Source organism: Pezoporus occidentalis, unplaced genomic scaffold, assembly GCF_034315485.1.
Source record: "Pezoporus occidentalis ecotype Australia unplaced genomic scaffold, CSIRO_AGI_Poc_V1 ctg189, whole genome shotgun sequence".
Lineage (NCBI taxonomy): Eukaryota > Metazoa > Chordata > Aves > Psittaciformes > Psittacidae > Pezoporus > Pezoporus occidentalis.
The window spans coordinates 673,354-693,107 of record NW_026913737.1 but is presented as its reverse complement, the minus strand read 5'-3'; the positions used below and the strand labels follow the sequence as shown (position 1 = coordinate 693,107).

General features: G+C 45.4%; 1 protein-coding gene across 15 annotated transcripts in view; it reads right to left on the bottom strand.

Annotated features, from left to right (window-relative positions):
• Nucleotides 1–19,754, bottom strand: part of PACS2 (phosphofurin acidic cluster sorting protein 2) — a 78,422-nt gene that overhangs the window by 4,747 nt on the left and 53,921 nt on the right. For 9 of the 15 annotated variants that reach the window (XM_062616217.1, XM_062616218.1, XM_062616220.1 and 6 more), the window contains 6 exons: nt 16,858–16,968; nt 14,678–14,786; nt 12,762–12,794; nt 7,520–7,562; nt 3,785–3,827; nt 2,676–2,811 (listed from right to left, as the gene is read on the bottom strand). In XM_062616217.1, coding sequence (XP_062472201.1) covers nt 2,676–2,811; nt 3,785–3,827; nt 7,520–7,562; nt 12,762–12,794; nt 14,678–14,786; nt 16,858–16,968 — 475 coding nt within the window. The remainder of the gene's footprint in view (nt 1–2,675; nt 2,812–3,784; nt 3,828–7,519; nt 7,563–12,761; nt 12,795–14,677; nt 14,787–16,857; nt 16,969–19,754) is intronic. The other 6 variants (XM_062616223.1, XM_062616224.1, XM_062616225.1 and 3 more) reach the window with 3 other exon arrangements.

The following is a 19,754-nucleotide window of genomic DNA, read 5'->3' as shown; positions in this document are numbered from 1 at the left end:
CACACAGGATCCCTGCTCTCCGCAGGTCCCTGTAACGAAGTTGGTAGGGGGCAATCTGCCCTGCAGCAGGCTGTGTGCTAGGGAATTCCAGAGCTGGGAAAATGCTCTGCAGGTCCTGTGATGTTTGCTAAACAATGGCAGATTTCAGGACATGATCTGCTATTGAAACCTGCCGCCATGCATCATGTGATAACAGATGTGCATCACCAAAACATGCTACCAGCCTTTCCTGAGCCAGAAAAACGAAGATGAGCAGCCTGGCAAATTCCACCCCTTACCTGCCTCTCGCTGGCTAGCCCCAAGTAGAGCAGGGGTTTATAATTCAGCAGACCTATGGCTGACAGCCTATACTTCTTCCTACACAATGACAGAGTGCTGAATAATAGGGAAGTACTAGATAAAAAACTAAGTGAATGTATCTACCAGTCTTATCCTCTGTTTGAGAAATGGCAATTATTAAGGAAGAGGAATCCATGATTTCGAATTAAATATTCATCCTTTACACTGCCTGCCTAATGAGAAACTCTCAAGGTACAAGGAGATCCCATAATTAAAGTCCTCTCTGCAAATAATTTCCTTTTCTTTGCCATTCACCTGAAAGCCAGACTGCAGAGTTTGTCTTTGATCACGAAAACCAGGTTTGGAGTTCTCAGGGTAATTTCAGAAGTGAGATTATTTAAAGATAATGTTTTGGAGACGCAGCTTTAGATTTTAAGGCTCTTTACATCACACTTCTCATATCAGTTATAAACACAAAGCATCCTAATGTTCACTATGTCCAGACAGGATTTTCTGTTCCATTCCCAGTTACAACATGTGGCCTAATCTTTCAGTCTGGGTCACCCTCCACCCCATGCTGTCACACACAGATCACTGGAGATGGAACCATGTTGAACCTCAACTTCCTCATTTCTTGACAATTTTACCACACAGCATGAAACCAAAAGGTACCAGAACCTAGAACGAGGGTGTCAACTTCAGATGTATCATATCCATGGCTCACAACTTTAATAGCCTAAAGTCTTGGGGGAATGGACTCCCAAACCACTTCCACCTTTGGAAAGCCCCCAGAGAGCTCACATTTAGGAAGGCAGCTTGGCTCTTCTGAGCCAACACAGTCCCCATCTCTCTGCACTGCCAACCAGCTGCTGGGACCAGCCTGGGGCATGGGACTCTCCCGCCACCATACCACAGGGGACCAACAGGAAGGACTTGGGGAATTGTGCATCCTGGCACAGGCTAACAACCGTTAACACCTTCTGGTTGCTGGGCACCTGCTAAACTGGGACTTCCACATTTCCATTTCCTCTTGTTAAAAGGGAACTCTCTTAAGCCAGTTTAAGAAGTCAGAGGTTAAAGGTCCCCATTCTGTCTCCAGGGACAACAAGAGGTGCTGCTTAGGGAGAGCATGTGAGCCCAATCTCTAACTGCAGAGCATTTCCTTACACTTCACCAGCCTGACAAAAGGATTAGGGATGTTAGAGGGGACATTCCTGAATCATCCTGTAGTAACCGTTAATGGACCTGCTATGCATGAATTTGCCTAACTCCTATTTGATTACTGAAAACAGCTGCCACTGAAGTAGCTCAGGCAGACATGGTCCCAACATGTCTTTCCAGCTGTGTGCAGAAGTCCCTTCCCTTCTCCCTTTTAGGTGACCTCTTGACAGTGCTGCTGTGTGCCCCCAGGTCCTGTACCACAGATTTGATGAATGACAGTTCGATACGCAACAAACCCACCACCACTGTGATTTTGCAAAACTTCAGTGGCTTACCTCTTTCCTCCCCTTCCCCCTAACAGAGTCCATCACTTCTAGTCTCCCCTCACAAGGCTGCTGCTCTGTCCCCTTGACCCTGTTAACTCCCCAGAACCTTTAACTTCACCATCTGCTTCCAAGTACCAGAACTGCACACAAAGCATTACAGATAGCTACGCCAATTTTTTGCACACCAACAAAATGAGAGTCCTGGCCAGCGCAATTCTTTACTAGCAGTTTTATAGGGGTTTCCTCCCTTCACCCCTAAAAATTTTAGCTAAGCCAGAGCTTCAGGTTGCCTACAGGCGCTGTCTTCCTCCTGCTGTGATATGCTTTCAGGCATGCACATAAACAGGAACTGCAATTCCACTACGCTATCTTACACCTGTCAGCTCTCCCCTCACAGAAAAAAAAGCTTGCTTATTTAACAGAGTCACTCTGACCTTCTACTCACTTGATACTTAAAAACATAAGAAACACGAGGAATTAAGCTAGGATCAGTATTTTCTTTGGCTACATATCTCCCTAAGAGAATCTAGTCTCAAAGAGAAAATACCAACAGATGGAGAATAGAAACCTTCCCAAACAGGCTGCCACAATGGCTCATAAGAATCAGGGTTTCTGCCAGACTATCAGAAACAAGGCCCCCCTTTCTAGTTCAAATGTGTTTGCCCTTGAGAAGCAAAGCCTTTCCAATAGGTGCAAGATCCCCCCTGCCCTCCCCAGCTCCTAGTCAGCCAGCAAAGACACAGTCACTCCAGGGGTAAAAGAGGTGAAAGGGAAAGGTGACAACTTCAAGTGTTTGCTAGGAAGGAAGACAGCAGACCTATAGGTTTTTCTTTACAAAACTTTTCCTCTCTCACATATATGTCAGTTAAGATAGCCAAGGGGGCTGTAAGGAGACAAAACATGCTTTACCTTGAGGAAGAGAAGCTGCCTGTGACAGACGGTGAGGAAGGTGGTGTGGGGGAGGCTTCTTTCACAGCAGGTGACACAGAAGGTGGGGTAGAAGAAAGGACACTGGAGCTTGAGGGAGCTGCGTCATCAGAGTCACCTTGCAGAAGAGAAGTCAAACTGTCTGGGATCGTCGCACAGCACAACACATGCACACCGGATAGCTCAGTCCCTTTGCTCATGTCCCTGCTGTGCAGGTTTTGTGCGGACTCAATCAGAGATCAGCTAGCCCATCACTTCTGACTGCCTCCACACTTAAACTGTGGGACTTTCTGTTTGGGTAAGAGGCAGGCACAGGCATTCACACTCCTCTGGGCTCCTGCAGAGTGACCCACAGAAGGGCTGCCTCTACAGAGAAAGCTATGTGTAACCCAGGCCACAGGAATCTGGGTTTAATAGTGAAGTAATGTAAGAAACAATCCCAATAGATGAGGGAAAAAGTATTCCTGACTAGAACTGCATTTGAAGAAGGAGAAAACATTGACAGAACAGCACTACCTCATGTCCATGTGTGTAACCAGGCAGTATTGTGTACCTCAGCTTTGCACTCTCCAGTTAAAAAAAAGTGTCTAAATTTGTTGTCAGATTGGTGAACTGGTTGCCTATCCCGGAGTTCCCAGTGCTAGGCACATGTTTGAGGCTTATTTTATTAGGCAATTGAGCCCTAACTGTGTAGGAAGCGTAAGGAGACAGGCATGAACTTCCGATGAACTGCCTCCCCAGTTTGGAGCAGAAACCTCAAATAACCACAGCAGTGACTGCACCCCTCTGAGAACACACATAAGAAAAATTGGTGTTTGTACATGTATAAGCGGAACTTCCCTGGATGAGGGTGTGGGGATTTCAGCTGGCCTGAAGCTCCTTGTAAAACAACAGAAAGGGCCTCTCTGAAGAGAGAGGCCTCTCTTTCTGCAGACAGCTGCTGGGATTCAAGGTAACGGAACTGGGAGATAGTGAGACCCAATTCCCCCTTACAAAACGCCAAGATGTCAGCAATGGACAAGTTTGTTCAGCCTGTGAAGTCAGGCTCCCACGACCTGCACGACACAGAGCACACACAAGATGCTGGTTACCTGATGTTGCAGAAGATTGTTCCACTATTCCAACCTTCACCACCTAGAGAGGGCAAAACAGAAGATCTCTGTGAAACATGAGACCCCTGAACTTCAGGCATCCCCAAACCAAGCTCATCTCTACAGCCCCCTAGCATTGTTCCTGCAAGTCAGAGTAGTGTTAAAGTATGTTAAAAAGTGAAATCTAAGAGCCAGTCAGGTCCCAGCAGTGTCCAGCCAAGCAGTACCAGCTCACAACCCTTCCTTGACCTATACAAAAGACAGCACAGAGCCTGTGGAGCTGTAGCAGACCTGCACAGCTCTGAATAGCCCATTGTCAGCCCCAGGCTATGGCAACTACCATGCCTGCCTGTGACACCTGTGGGAATAGCACAGGGAGGAGAAAGGAACATAAATATCCCCTTAGCACTGCTTTGATACACCTGCTAATTACAGACATACTGCTTCCACCACACCAGTGCAACCACTTCTAGGGTGCAGCATAGCTGGGGTTTGTTAGAAAACCACAAAAACAAAGTATACTTTCTGATCAGAGTTTTCTGGTCTCTAAACAACGGAAGTGTCTGGCAAAGAAGACACAGCTTGTAGCAAAGCCTCTGGGCATAGACCACCACATGGACAGGTCATATTGATCCCAATCTCACTGTAATAAGGATACAAATGTGTTCTGATATGGCCAACCACCAGCTAGGTTAACAATAAATGCCATGGGCAATAATTTGTGGAACAGAGCATGCTACAAAACACAAGCTCCCAAGGACACACTATGCCTAGAAAGATAAAATGACCCGTGGTGATATAAAAGCAGGGGCCTCCTGTAGCAATCATCTGTACAGTGCACAGGGATCATTACTCTCAACACTGCAGAGAGACCCTTCTTAAGGTCTTCTTAAGAAACTTCTTCAGAAACTTGTATTGAGCAGTAATGTCTACCTGTATAAATGCTGACAAATGGAAAAGAGCTGCAAAGGGATCTCAAGTCAATAAAACCTGCTTCAGAATAAAAGATGATGTCATACAGTCTATTTTAGTTTGAAAACAGCAGATTGTTAAATTCAGACATGACCATATCTAGACCACATCTCTAGGGAGCACATTTCTGTGCTATAGGATCAAGTAAAAGGACCTAATCATTAGAAGCCAAAACCTTTGCACAGTTTGGAGTTGGGGGGGTGTACGCTCAACACCAGATCCTGGAGAGGTGTCAGGCTCTCTGGTGGATTCTGTTTGTTCCAGTCTTGAAAAAGCCATAGTGAACTCAGCATTGTGTGCAGAGGCTCCCTGAGGGGACACTGGCCTGGGAGAAGGAGGCTGCAGCTCAGTTCGGCCAGTCTCCACCCAAAGGACAACATACCAGGTTCTGGAGTTCGTTAGCCATTTGTGCTGTATGTGCTAATCCCCAAGAGGATGCTTCACACATTGTAAGCAGCTGCGAGCAAGAGGAGGTGAGGCAGAAGTTAGGGGAAGAACAAGGAACACAGGAAACTGCCTACCAGCCACCTTGAGCTGCAAGCCAGACAGGAAATCTCTCTGGCCTTTTTCCTCCTTGCTGACTGACTAAAGACACTTGGTTCAGACACATGGAAGGAAGAAAAGGTTAAATACTTTCCTTTCCCTCCATTCAGGGAAGCACTTGAGACTGCTGCAGTCCCAACAACGCCTCCATCCAGGAATGCTGCAGCAGCCAGCCTCCTTTGCCTTCAGGAAGGGGGCACATCCTGTTAACTCCCCTGGCAACTGGCTGTCGGCACAACACAGGTGCACAACTGTGCAGTCTCACCGCCAGACTCAGGCTTTCACACCCAAATGGGCCCCCTTGTGAGGCTCCACTCCCACCACTCCAGAGCCCAGCTGAGCAGCAGAGCACTGCCCTGCTTGCTCCTGGGTCACAGACTGTGCAGCTCAGCTGTAGGACATCAGGTTTTGCACTCTAAAAGCCAACAGAGACCAGCAGACATCAGGAGTCAGAAAACCAAATGTCACTAGCTCCTGTACTTCCTTTGCCAACAGCTCCAGCAGGCTGCAGGGAAGAGCTTCCATGTTCACCCTCAAACTTTGTAAGACACCTGCAACTGGCCTTGAGTCTCTTCAGATGTGTCTCATGGGGAATTACTATGTCAGGAACACTTCAGAAGCAAGAATAAGCAGCACTGATTTGCCCTCATCATCAGCCTGTGCTTTCACGACAAGTTTTGTTGGGAGCTGGCAGCATTATGCACACAACAGAGCTGTTTACTCTTGCCACTTTCAGACAATCAAATCCATACTGGAAATGCACTGCTAATGTTTTTGAGCAACTGGACAAACACTGAGCCCCATTTTCTTGCACATAGCACTGAACTAGGCCCCAGAGAAAAGCATTGCAGAGCCTAGCAGCTATTGTGAGACAAGTCCAGGAGCTTCCAAGCTCTTCTGAGCTTATATTTATGTTACTGGGAAAGGTGAAACTGCTGTTTTGTAACACCAGTTCTTCAGCAGCAATCACAGTTCATGGAATGGGCAAAGTCAAAGCAAAGCTGATTAGCAGGGAACAAATCAGGAAGATGCATCTCCGCTTTTGCAGAAGACATCTTTCCTTCAGCAAATAAAAGTAGGTCGACATCTCAGGAACAGGACAGAGAGAGACTCTCACTCTTAAGAGACACCAGAGTGAAAGCATGGTCAGCCTGAGGGCAAGAGAGACTGAGCTCTTTAAACACCCTGGGATTTCAGATTAGCTTTGACGCACTAACAGGGATACAAATAGGAATGCACACAAGTCAGCTTAACACAGAGGGGGCAGAACAAGACAGCCAGCATGCAAGAAAGAGAAGCTACAAAAGAGCCGCAAAAACTGTGACGAGGACATCCAGTAGCTGAAGAGCAGTCAGGAAAAATCCTTTTGGCCACAGGTCAATGACTTTATACCTAAAACTTAATGAATTGAAAAGCATGATCAAATAAGGGGAAGGAAGCTATAAAAGGCAAAGTACACAGTGCACAAAACACACTGACAGAAACACACACTCCTGCCTACATACTCTGTGCTTAGCCACCTGAGTTGGGAATATTTAATGATAATGACAGGAGGAAAAGCCAGGGACTGCTATCCCAAACACATATTCACATAATGAAATTCATTAAATAGCTACTGCCCAAGTCTCAAACTTAACAGTGGTATAAAATGAGCTCCTTGGTGGAAAGTACTCTCCACTTCCCAGAAGTAAATGAGGACTGGAGATCATTCATGACAAACACACAGAATACTGACACTGAAATAGCAAATTCGGCCAAATCCATCACCCAGGGCGATACTGGGCACAACAATATTGACATCATGTTTCCAGGAACACACCACCTTCCTCCACATGCAGCCCAGCAGTAATCCTCCACCATGTAGGTGCTTTGGTCTGCAGCAAAAGACAGGCTGTGGATCAGAGCACTTCAGCATCACACTTTCCTCGCTGTATTGAATGAGCAAGGCTATGGTGCCTGCTTCAGTGCCTACATGCATGCAGCACAGAGCTGCCCACAGCCACCTGCCGGGAAAGCAAAATACACCCTTTACTTTGTTGAGGGATTGTAGAGGCTTGCTTACATCCCAGGCAGATGCATCAATTATCAGATGCTCATGCTGACACTCTGCCTTAGAGCACCCACTGCTCCTGCTCTACCCCAGAAACCTGATATATTTAGGTTAACACCTGTGGATGTACTCTAGCTGGCTTGAGACAGCATAACTAAGACAACACTCACCCCGACAAAGGGAATGAACTTCTGCGAAGATTCTTCATCAGGGCTAAAGGCAAAGAGAAAAGAGTTGTTAGCAGCTTGCTTCCTCACTGGACACAATACTCACTTCATATGTTGCATTCAAGCATGCAGCAGGGACGGACAGTATGCAAGCGCCAGTCCAATGTCTCCTCTCAAGGCCCCCTGCCAGCACGCTAAGAATCTGCATGGGTGGGGAAGAGCACGCAGCTTACGGCACATCTCTCAGGGAAAGGTCTCTTCCTCCCTCCCTCACGCTTGACAGAGAAACATGCTTTAATGGCATTGCAGTCATTACAGACACACGACCTCCTACTGCAAGGAAATGGATCTGTGCCACAACAACACTGAGAACTGTGCGTTACTTACTAGTACCTGAAGCGCTCTGCACGCATGGCCTTCACGCGTCCCACCTTTGGAGTCATGTGCCATACCTTGCATATCCCAGCATCGCTAAAGCAGTTAGCCTGCCACAGGGTTACAAGCTGTGACACGTGGTTATTCGTATAGCACTAGCAAGTACGTGTACACACACACACAAACACACACACTCATGCACACAGATACATGTTCCCTGACACTGGGAGCTTGCAGTCCCCTAGACAGGCACACTAGAGAGGTTGGGCACCAGAGCCCACTGGGTAGATCAGGACACCAACTTGAGAACAGCAAACAGCTAAACCAAACTGAACAAAATGCACACCATGTCCCAGAAACAACTGAAGACAACACTACACGTGTTTTGAAAGCAGGAAGGCATCAGCCCTTCCTGCTCTGGCCCTGCCCAGGATTCAGAAGCCAGAGGGTGGAAAAGGGCCAGCAACAAAAGCCACAGTCAAACCTAGCAGGAATTAGGGAGAGACCCAACAAAGACAAGAGGGGGAAGACCTGCTGGGAGGGCCTGCAGAACCTCTGCTTCCTTCAAGGGCACAGAGATGAAGGGACCCACAGGGTGAGGAGAGGGCTGCAGGAGCATGTTCATGAACTATGATTCAGCACTAGAAGTGACTACATCGGCAAGACACACAACATTTCTCAGTGGCCAAGCACAGGAAACAGGTAGGAAGCAGACAAACACTAAGAATTCTCATGTTTCTCTTGTGCATCCCTCATAGCTTGGAGCACTGCAATGTTCAATGAAAGACCATCCAGCATTTTCTTCACCCAGAATATCACTGGGTAGAGCACAAACACTTCAGGAAAGCAGGTATTTCTGTGCTGTTTCCAGCACAGATCAGAAATGCATCAAATACACAAAGGTTGCTAACCATTGTGTGATTAGCACAATTTCCTCTAAGCCCTATGGAAAGAGTGGCATAGAACTGCAGCAAACACAACCCAGCCAGAACTCCTTCCTGGTCCGAAGCAGAGTGTGCTTGCGTAAACAGCCTCTCACTTTGCCTCAGCTCTGCTTACCTTTCCCTAAGGCAAAGCCAGGGGCTTTGATCCCTTCCTACCTCACAACCTCAGGCACCACGCCTTCATTCTTCCCCCAAAGCACATGACAAAATGACCAAGTCCCCAATTCTGTGATGGAAGCCAGAAAGGTTGCCTCTTTCCAAACATGGCTGCAGGCTCCCCGGCAATAAATCTCCTACAAACATGACACTTCCAGCTTCAGTTTTGCAAAGGGAAACAAGAAACATGCAGAGCTGTTGGGAGAAGAACAGAACAGCTTTCTTCTCATTTCTTCAGTTCCATGGGCTGAGAAGCAGGCAGAAGCGAGTCCCGCTGACCAAGTGAGGAAAGCACAATAGTCTCCCAAGCATCTCAGCTACTGGATGGCTTTCCTCTGAGCTCTTAAAAGCAAACCATGCCCAACTCCAGCAGAAAACTAATTTTTGTTCCCCCTGGGAGCCGAGACTCCCACTGAGGAGAGCTCAGGGACAATTCTGAAATAAATAATTTGCTCAGCCACCATTTATCACAGCTCACAATGATGCACAGACGGTTCCTGAAGCAATCCAGCTGGATTTCAGCTCAGCTAGTCTAGTCCTTTCACACATCTTTGGAACTCTGATCTTGCACATGTGCCTCTGAAAACACAGCTTATCAAAGCAGCTGCTCTTCATGTGGATGAAAGGAAAGCTGAGATGACCATGCTTGTTCTTCACCCATTCTTTCATGCTCTTTCCTGATTCTTGTCCTTCAGGATCCCAAAATATTAATCCAGAGTCCTTTCACCTTGGTGATGGTCTCTTCTATTCCTCCTACCACAGCCCTGAAATTAAAATATCCCCTGTCTCTGACAAAGCAGTCTCCCCCCTTATACCTCAGCTGCACAGATTCCCTGTGAGATCTCCTACCCCCCCCCAGCCATGTCCAAGGCATTAATTTTATCCATAGGGCCCTGGTATCTCACCTGTAATTTAAAGCCAGGCCTGACTGTGATTTGTGATGTTTAACAGTATTACTGATACTTCACCTTTGTAATTTTTGGGGGAAAAAAAACCAACCACCCACAAACACATTCTGAGGAAAACCAAAAACCAGACCTATGCAGAGAGACTAGACAGAAAGTCCTTATCTGGAATGGGGAGCTGTCTAATCAGTGTTTTTGCTTGGGCAAAATCCATCCACCTGCAGTCAGTCCTTGAAAGGTAAACTGTCCAGAAATGGACTTGCAGGTTCCATTCCTACAATAAGAAATTAATTCAGATTGAACAAAGACAGATAGTCAGATTTATGTTTTAGGACTCCTGGAAAGGACAAGCCACCACACCACCAGAAGTCACCCACCTGACAACGAGAAATAATAAACTCTCACACTTTTGAGGAAGAGTACAAACTAAGCTGCAAAGCACTGGGGTATTACAGTAAGAGGGACTGAACAGTCACAGCAGTTATGCCACTTACTAGCCTTTTCGTAAGATTTTATTTAAAATTTAAGCAACCCAAAACAGATTTCCTAGCAGGAGCGTCTCAAGTACTACCTTTATTCGAGGCAAGTGCTGCAGGGGTGCAACAGGAAAGAGGGGACTTTTACTGAAGGACTAACAGGCCTCTAAGCCACTTCAGGCCAGGCACTATACCAACAACTTTCCAAGGTTCATCTTTGGTACGAAGCATCTTTCTTTCCCACTGGGCAACTATAACTGTCTGCTGGCTAACACTGTCCCTGCTCCACAAGTCTCCAGTGATCAAACTCTCCAACGGGACAGAACAACTCCAGGTCCCCATGACACATCAGGCAAGTCACCTCTCTGCTTCCTCATGAAACTCCCGTCCAGCACCCTTCTTGCTCCTACAGCTGGCTGGACATATCTCAACAGGACATCCAGCATTTCGTGAGCTTTGACTCTTCCCTTATGCACTGCTCTGCCAGAAAAAGGGCACAAGTAAACTCCTGTTATGTTCCCACCAGCTGCCCAAAGAGGTTCATGCAGCAACCGGCCAGATGACATGGGCACTGCTGAACCAGAGAAGGGACAGGATCCATCTTCACCAGCTGTGTCCATGTTCAGCAACTGCTGGAGGGTGTGTTTTAGAAGCAGCACTCAAGAGAAATGACTCGACTGTGCCTAGCTGCTGCCCTGCAGAGCCTCAGAGACACACAGCAGGCAGAAAACAGTGTTACGTAGTTTCCTATTCTCCAGCAACCCCCCAATGCAAGGCACTTACGCTCCAGGGAGCAAGAGTTGAGGAAGTGCTCTACAAAACATAAGAGTGAAGAGCTACTAAATGTGTAACTAGGTAGGAAATGACCCAGCCCTTGCCCTGAAAAGCAAGTAATGCTTTCATTTCCAACAGCCATGCTGCTCCCCAGATTTGTGCAAGGGCTATCCAGAAGCAACATGTCATGAGCTATGCTGGACACTGAATTATAGTGAGTGACACCAGCCCAGGTTCACAGAACTGAGCAGAAATCCAACCACACTGGGAAGGAGTGTCTGTCAAGTCTCAGATCTGAAATATCACGAAGTTTCATTCATGAAAACAATGCAGAGAGATATCAGCATCAATGATATACCCCTCCTAGTGAGAGGGCCACCTCTGCCACTATCGTCTCAGCTCCCCAGATGTTGCCCAGACTGCAGTGCTCTTGACAATTCAGTAACCAGTAATTCTCCCAGTGCTCACAGACAAACTCAGTCACCCAATGTAATGCAGAGCAGCTGAAATGGCAATTCATTTCCTTTCTGAACCTCTTCCTCATTGACAGCCCCCTTTATTTCAGGTAAGGTCAGCAGATGTTCCAAAAGAATGGACAAAGCTTTCACACCATTGCAGTCCATCACAGGCAGTACATGCGCCAACCTTTTGCCATGACAAACAGAACAAAGGGATAAGAAGGAGAGCAGAGGTAAGTCAAAGTAGGGATAGCTGGCAATAAAATTGTAAAGCAGCTCATTACATACAGCTATGTTCTAAAGGCTGGCTTGGCTTTCCTTGGACCACTAGGGCTTGTTTAACAGAGCAAATGCTAGGATACTGGGAGATTTGTCTTGCAATGAATTTGTAGGTACCGCTGCTGTTTCTACATGGACCACTGCCTTGAAAGCTGGCCTTGGAGACAGTATTCACTTCTGGCCTTGAGGGAGAGGGAGTTGCAGTAATTTTGTGAACTGAGGACAAAATAAACAATGCTCAATAATCATATGATTTGAAGTAGGGGGCCATGCAGAGCAGGGGGGTCTTGTAGGCAGCTCAGAGAGCACAACTCCACTGCTAGCACACATCTGTCTCCTCTTTCTTAAGCTCAGAGAAGTCCCATAGCCTGCTAGTAAGAGACTAATCAATTTTTTAGACGAGAGGAAGAAGATTTGCTGGTCTGCACTTAAGACACTGCACAGCTGAACCCCACCCTGAGCCACCGAGTGCCATCTACAGCACTCTAGTTACAACAAATGGGAACTGAAAAGCCTTTGCTCAGTTCTGATCCTTTTGGAGCTACACTATATTCTCTGATGACTAGGAAGAAAGGAAGAAAAAAACCTTTGCCTTCTTTGTGTTTTACTGCTCAAAGCTACTCTTTCTCAATAACCCCTTTATTTCCATTCAATCTACAACCTGGGAACCTGTATGTGTGGTCCAAAGGCAGAGCAGTCATTGTCAACAACACGTTCTGCCAGCAGATGCCACAGTTTCAAAGCAGCAAGCAGCATTTAATCTAAAGCACAAATTGTGCATCCCAGACCTGCAAGAACTGTTAAACAAGGCTCAAAAGACAAGTTCATGGGGGAAAAGAGGCAGGAGATAGGAGAGGGAACCTAAAAGGAACTGATACCTTAAGGTAAAATCAAAATGAAAGCTCTTTTTCCTTTTCAGAAAGCAACCAAAGAAAGAGATAAATATGTTATTATACTTACAGAAAAGTGATGCATTAATTCAATTGTGCTAATGGAGACACAATTTCTGTGCTGTTCGTCACAATACACCCCCTAAACTGCTGCCAATGACAGAGAGCTGCAGTTCTAAAGAAAGCCACACGGGGAGGTAACTGCCCATCACTCCATGGGAGAGCGTGTTCCTCTAACACACTCCAGTTCGCTCATAGGGTACTTAGCTGAAAGCGGAAATTACTTTAAAGTGGACACAACAGAAACTAACAGATACTTTAGGCTGTGCCACAAGTCTGACTACAAGTCTCAGCAATCTCTCTTCCAAGTAACCATCTGCAGGGTCTGATCCTGATTTAAGTCTATTGACAGCTTCAGACATGGTACCACCAAGTCCAGAGGGTCTAAAATCCAAATGTGTCATCACCCCAGCTTGGTTAAGCAGTCATTCACACTGCTAGGGAGCTAAACGCTGTGTGTTGCTGAAGTACATTTCAGAGTTTTTCAACACAGTACCAAACTGAGGTTTTGGGGCACATTAGAAACTGAAAATGATTAAATGTATGTTAATGACAAAAAATGAACCTATAACAGAATGGAGAAGGCAGTGGAGAGCAGTGCAGAACCCAATAACCAAAGGATGTGGAGAAAGAACAAGGCAGCCATCAGAATGGACTGCACTAAGGGTGTTTGAACTCCATGCTGGTAACTAAGGTAAGTCTCCACACCAAAAACAAAATGAAAGCTTGAAGCTAAGTGCTTCAAGTACCCTGTGGCTCTCCAAACATCACCTTTATCAGGTTAACATCACAAAAGTTCACAAACACATGAAGAGTGTGCACTCTTCTTAATGAACTAGTCAGTCTGGAAATATTTTCCCTAGGAGCGCATGAAGAATGGGCTAAATGTTACTGAATCATTTCAGCAAAGCAATGTAGAGCAGGAATGAAAAATTAATACACAATGAGCATTTCCAAAAAGAGGGGAAAAAAGTGACTCTATCCACACCTTTAATTCCTTCCAATTCTTACACAAAGGAGGCACTAATGGGGGATGTTGATAGACCAAAAATGAAAGATCAGCTATAGCATGGGAAGGGTAGTAATTAACAATTAACAGCATCCATGTCTCACAGGAGATTGCTAGTCCTTTGTCCTGTTCTCAGAAATAATTGGGATGTAAGTTGGAGTCTATTATTCTCATCTGTGCCTCAGAAACAATGCATCTCTGCCCTTCAGTGACAATTACTCTTCTTCCTGGACCATGGCCACATGAGGCTCTACATTCTTCTGAAACCTTGTTTTCAGACCCCAATCCTCCCTCCTAAGGATGTTTATCCCTGAAGAGAAGTTGAAATAAAATCTGGTGAATGTCAGCCCTCCCCAGTAGGAATCCTGGTAGTCTGCAACTGTCAATCAACAAGGAATTTGTCTCTCCTGTGAGAAGCTCTGCTATTTACACTCTAAAAAGAATGTGTTTCAATTCCCCCATATAAAAAGGCCAGATCTCATGGAAGACACTTTGGGTGAGAATGCACAGTCCAGTCTTACTCACCCAATGTCTCTGTGGTAAGAGATCTCTGGAACCTAAGCAGATATAATCTGTCCATTCCCCATCCTGCCTTGTCCCCACTTCCCCAAACCTCTCATGTCTTCAAAGAAGTCACTGCACTTAAAATAACTACACTGCTGTAGATTCACTGTTATCTAAATGGGACATACCACTGGGTGCAGACTACTGTAAGGCTCCTAGGGTGTTTGCAATTTGGAGTGACTTTAAGACTGCTGGCACACAAGATGAGAAAAGCACTTTGCTTTCAACCTGATGTTCACTCTGGAGAGTAAGTATTACGTTAGTGACATACCTTTTCTGCTTGTACGTCAGCATTGCTTCAGCAATGGGCAATTGGTGTGCACAGTTTGCACCTGCTATATACTGCGTTATCCGGGAGACAACATCAGGTGTTTCTTGAACTGCAACAGAACAAAGACAAAGTAATTTAAGTGACTTCTCAGACCATCACCAGCACTGTCCTCCATTTGCTCAGCCAGCATTTCAACTTCATCTTCTGAAGGAAGCTCTGCAGTCTACCCCAGAGCACGGCAGTCTGACCAAAAGCAAACATCCTACAAGAGCACCAAGGTAAAAACATTAGGAAGGCACACTGGATTCACAGACATCTGTACACATCATTATTGACTGAAGTATTATGGTTATTTTATATTTGTGAAAGTGCTTTTTTTTTTTTGGAAAGTGCTTACCTGCCCAGAGTCAGTTTTAGACCTTTTGCACCTTGACTGTAGGTGTCTGCTAAAGAACATGCCTAGCCATCTCTTCCAGGGCCTTGGTGAGCTGCTCTGCTCACACCAGTATTTGAGTTACCTGATTTCCTAATGAATTCACGGCCTTGCTGAGTTAACTGGAAAGACTGAGAGCCACACAAGGGTAGGAAGAGCACAAAGATCACACGTGTAGCAGCAAGTATGCTTCAGATCTGTGGGACTGTGTTTAATTCAAGTTGACAGGAAGACATTTCCTAAATGCCTTCCATATTTCTTTGGTTTCAAGCAAAGAGCCACAGCTGAGATCAAGGGAATGCAAGAGAGTATCACCAGGCACATATCACCACAATACCTTAATGGACATTTTAACTCAAACTCTTTGAATTTGAACTGTGAACTGTGAAGAATTAGGATTCTTCACCATATCAACATATGCCACTACAGTGTTTAAGTACAGTTCTCCCTGCACAAATGAAAATGGAGAACCTAAAAGGTCTGGACTACACAAAAATGAGTCTGAATTTTCCTCATAGCAGTCAGGCAAATAAATAAGGGCTGCAGCATACAACCAACGAAGGAACAGATATGGCTCTCAAGCTGGATTTGTATAGCTAATGAAGGATTCCTAACCCAGACACAAAAAATAAGTCTATATTGATATCTGTCTGCATTCCCAAGTGCAGCAGGGAATGAAAAGAAACCAGTTCCAGAAATCTGTTCCTCCACAAGCTTAGAATCAAAGTAAAGTGTAGGTTAGATGGCATACCAGGAGACCTCTAGTCCAGCATCTTGCTTCAAGCAAGGCTAAAACTTCACCTTTATAACAGGCTGCCCAAGGACTTGTCCAGCCAAGTTCCCATTTGCTGGAAAAAGCTCTGAACAATCACCTGTGAAGAGGTCTCTCTTGCCTCCTCTTACGGCTAGAGGACTTCTAAGAGCATCCTGGGAGCTCCAGGCACTCATCAATTCCAACAGGAGAACCACACTACAACCTCCCCACCCTCCTGGTGATCCAAACTCTCCAAAGCTTTTTCCTTCCAGTGAAATTTCTGTATGGGATATGCTGCCATGAGGGCATGACTCCTCAGTCAAGTCTCAAGCCTTCACGTAGCCCTAAATGTCAGATACAAATCTTCCTTTCTCCTGTTTCTTTCTGTCCTTGAAGGAATGGATGGAAAAACTGTAAGCATTAATATTTTAAGTAAATTAGTACACTAACACTGTGAGGCTTTATCCTGGCCTAGAACAGACTCAGATAAGAACAGGAACTTGTTGATCTGACCTAGGGCAGCTCCCATGTCTTACAACACTGGTGAAGAATAAAATAATGTTTTAACAAGAAAGATCCTGCCAGCAGACTTCAGAAATGTCAAGGTCATCTTCACACACAACTAATAGGAGATAATCTTCCAAGAGCTTCCAGTTTTCCAAACCTTTCAGGCTAGACAGTTTGTGAAAGGCCAAAGAAAGCAATGTACTAAACTTGGTAATGAGAACTCCACATCAAAAAACAAACCTGAGGTAGGTAAAACCAGCATGACTCAGAGGCAACTAGTGCCTCTGGGAGCCAACAACTGTTTGCAAACCACCACATGGAGGACATACAAAGGTCAGCATCTGAAAAGGGAATGTGGTGGAGAGGGGAGAAAAGAGGAACAAAAACCTTTGTCTGCTTCCTCTTGTATTTACTTGACATTTGCTGAAATTACTCATTCAAGCCTTTCATCCCCCACACAGGCCACACACAGACACATGGTCTTACCAGTGGTCTGTGCTTCAAGTTTGTTGAACAGATCTCTCCAGGCTAGATCTTGGAAGAAGTTGTTGTATCTATAATCTACAGACCCCAGGTATTTGGCCACTGGATGAGAGCCTAAGAGAGAAAGGAAAACATGACAGCTGTTCTTCCCAGCCCCAAACATTGTGTTCTTTTATCTGTAAGGAATTAAATTCCAAAATCAAAACTACACTAGACACCCCAGAAATAAATCTCTTCCATAATAACCAAGTAATTTAGTCCACCTTATCTTTACAAGAGCATGCAAAAAAACTTCCCAGCAGAGAGACTGCTTTAACACCACGATACCTTTCAGTGACATCTCCCTTTCTCCTGCCAAATTAAATTTTAAAAAGCCAAAGAAAACAGGACTGGGAAACTGCCGAAGAAATAAATGATCTGGAAGACATGGATGCCCTATGGCTCTCCATCTCAGTCGCGCAGCTTTGCAAGGGGCTTTCCCAGCAGCCCTTCCTGACCACAGCCTGCACTGCAGCCAGGACACCTCTGCAAAAGGAGTCAGACACCTTCTTCCAAATACCATTTGCACACCACAGCTGCTTTATAACACCTCCATACACCATTTGCACACCACATCTATTTTACAATACCAAGAAGAGGCAATTGTCTCCAACCAGGAAAAACAACCCAGAGAGGCTTGTTCAATTGGTGGAGAAAGGCTGAAAGTTTAATAAATAGGTTGGAATTCAAAACAGGAAGCAGAGTGCAAGGATTAGAGTCCCCCAGTGAATGCTGGCATATGCACCAGGTCCCTGCTTGCTCTGGCTAAGCCTTATGGCTCCTCTATGAACATGTAAAGACTTCCTTGCATGAAGTTTGTGTTCCCAACCTCCACCCTGGATGGAAATATGACTTTATACTTATACTGAGGAGGACAGGGAAGGCACTTAAGTGACAAACTCTGCCTTGGGAGACGGTGAAGATTTCCCACCTGCAGTTTAGGCCACATGTGTCCCCAGACCATACAACCCACTCTTCAACTACCCCCTCCAGTCTTTTCAACACATGAGAAGAGTTGTGCCTTCCAGTCTCCACAATTCAGTCACACTCAGCATAAAGTCCTGTACATTTGCAATCAGCCATGAAGTAGCCTCAGGGTTCCTACCAATCATCTCATTTTTACCCTTCCTGCGTACGAAGTTCTCACATCAAGCCACACTTCCAGGGACTTCCAGTTGAGTCATCAGCTGGTAACTGGTAACCTGACAGCTACTTCCAAGAAGACCCAGCTGCTTAACTACATTCACCGCCCTCCAAATAAAGCTCATGGTGGAAAAACCTCAACTCTCTTCGCAGTGCTCCAAAATGGGGCTAATTTCCAGACTTCCAGGAAAGGTTCAAGCAGAAGGTCTCTCTGAACTTTCCTTGATGTCATTAGACTGTGGTCTAAGTTCTTTCCTGGACCCCACTGATCATGGCTAGTTTCAGACCCATCATTTCTTTTTCAGTGGAGTTTTAAACAGTGCACGTGGAACAGCTCTGCACCATGCACTGGAAAAGCCTTCCCACATGCTGGGAAGACACACTGCATGTGGCAGATGCAGTTGGAAGCACATACTGATGACATGCTTGGGGACTTCGAGGTCCCCAAGAAGTTCTATCCCTGGGAGCTAACTAAAATGCTAAAAAAAAACCACCAACCAAACAAAATTATCCCCTACGTATTATTTTATTTGCCCCTTTTCAGTTGCTTATAGGCTGGTTCGGACATCAAAGGAGTCCTTCAGCCATAGAATCAGAAGCTGAAGTGCAACTCCCAGTGTGGATGCTTACAGACACTGAGCATTTCTCATTGTTAATAAAATACTCTGCAGCATGTAGTTGCAAATTAAGCACGTAACACCATCTTAGGAAAAACTCTGCCATTCCTACTTCGAAGGTGCTGCTAACAGTAGGAAGTCTTTTCTCTTTACACATTTCTGGCACAGTCACCATTCTGTCTTTGGTGCTTTTTTTAATTGTCAGAAAAGAGAGGCTGCTCCTCAATCACTTTTATGAACTGCCAGAAAGCTGACCAGGAAATACAGCAGACTTCCATGAAAAGGTCCTGTTAGAAAAGTTTCTATATTTAAAGTACATTTAAAAAATATTCACCATTCTGAAGCAGTTCCGTTAACAAAGTGCTTTGGTAATTTTCTTTTTTTTTTAATTCCGAAAGAAAGTTTTAAGTTTAAAAAAAAAAACAACACAAAAGACACAATGGCTACATCTTGTATTTCACTTTCAAAGAGAGAATATTTTCAGACCATTAAAGACTGCAGGACAGAAAACTCTTCTTCTGAGGCCAGGAGACAGCATGCAAGGACCAAAGCTCTTGGTAAAACAGACTCTCATTCAAAGCACATTTAACCTTGCAGAAATATTTATTTTGTTTTTACCCCCTAAGGGGCTCTCTTTTCTCTTCCTGCCAACTGTTCTGGAAACTAAATGCCTTTCTTTCTGAAGGATTCAGCTCTCTTCCTCTGCATTTTTCATTTGACTTCTGCAAATCAACAGCCTAACCGTACTGTTTGTGGTGCCTGGCAGCAGCTTCTGACTCCTACAGCAACTGCCATGATCTGGTCACAAACCTAGAAGACTTGGAAAATACTGAGAAAAAGTGATTCTCAAACACCATCACCCAAGTCCCTCATTCACACAATCCAAGCCTTGGACTAGACTGGCTTCTGACATCATGCCCTTATACCACCAACACTGCTTAGATACTCCTGCTGACAAGCATCAGTAACTGCCTGGCTTCCCAGGCCTCACTCCTACAACATTCCTCACATTTCTAACTACTTCAAGACCCCTAACATTATCATCAGTCCACTCAGCTTCCCCCAACACATGCAGTCCAAGCTGAGTTAACTTTCCAGCCA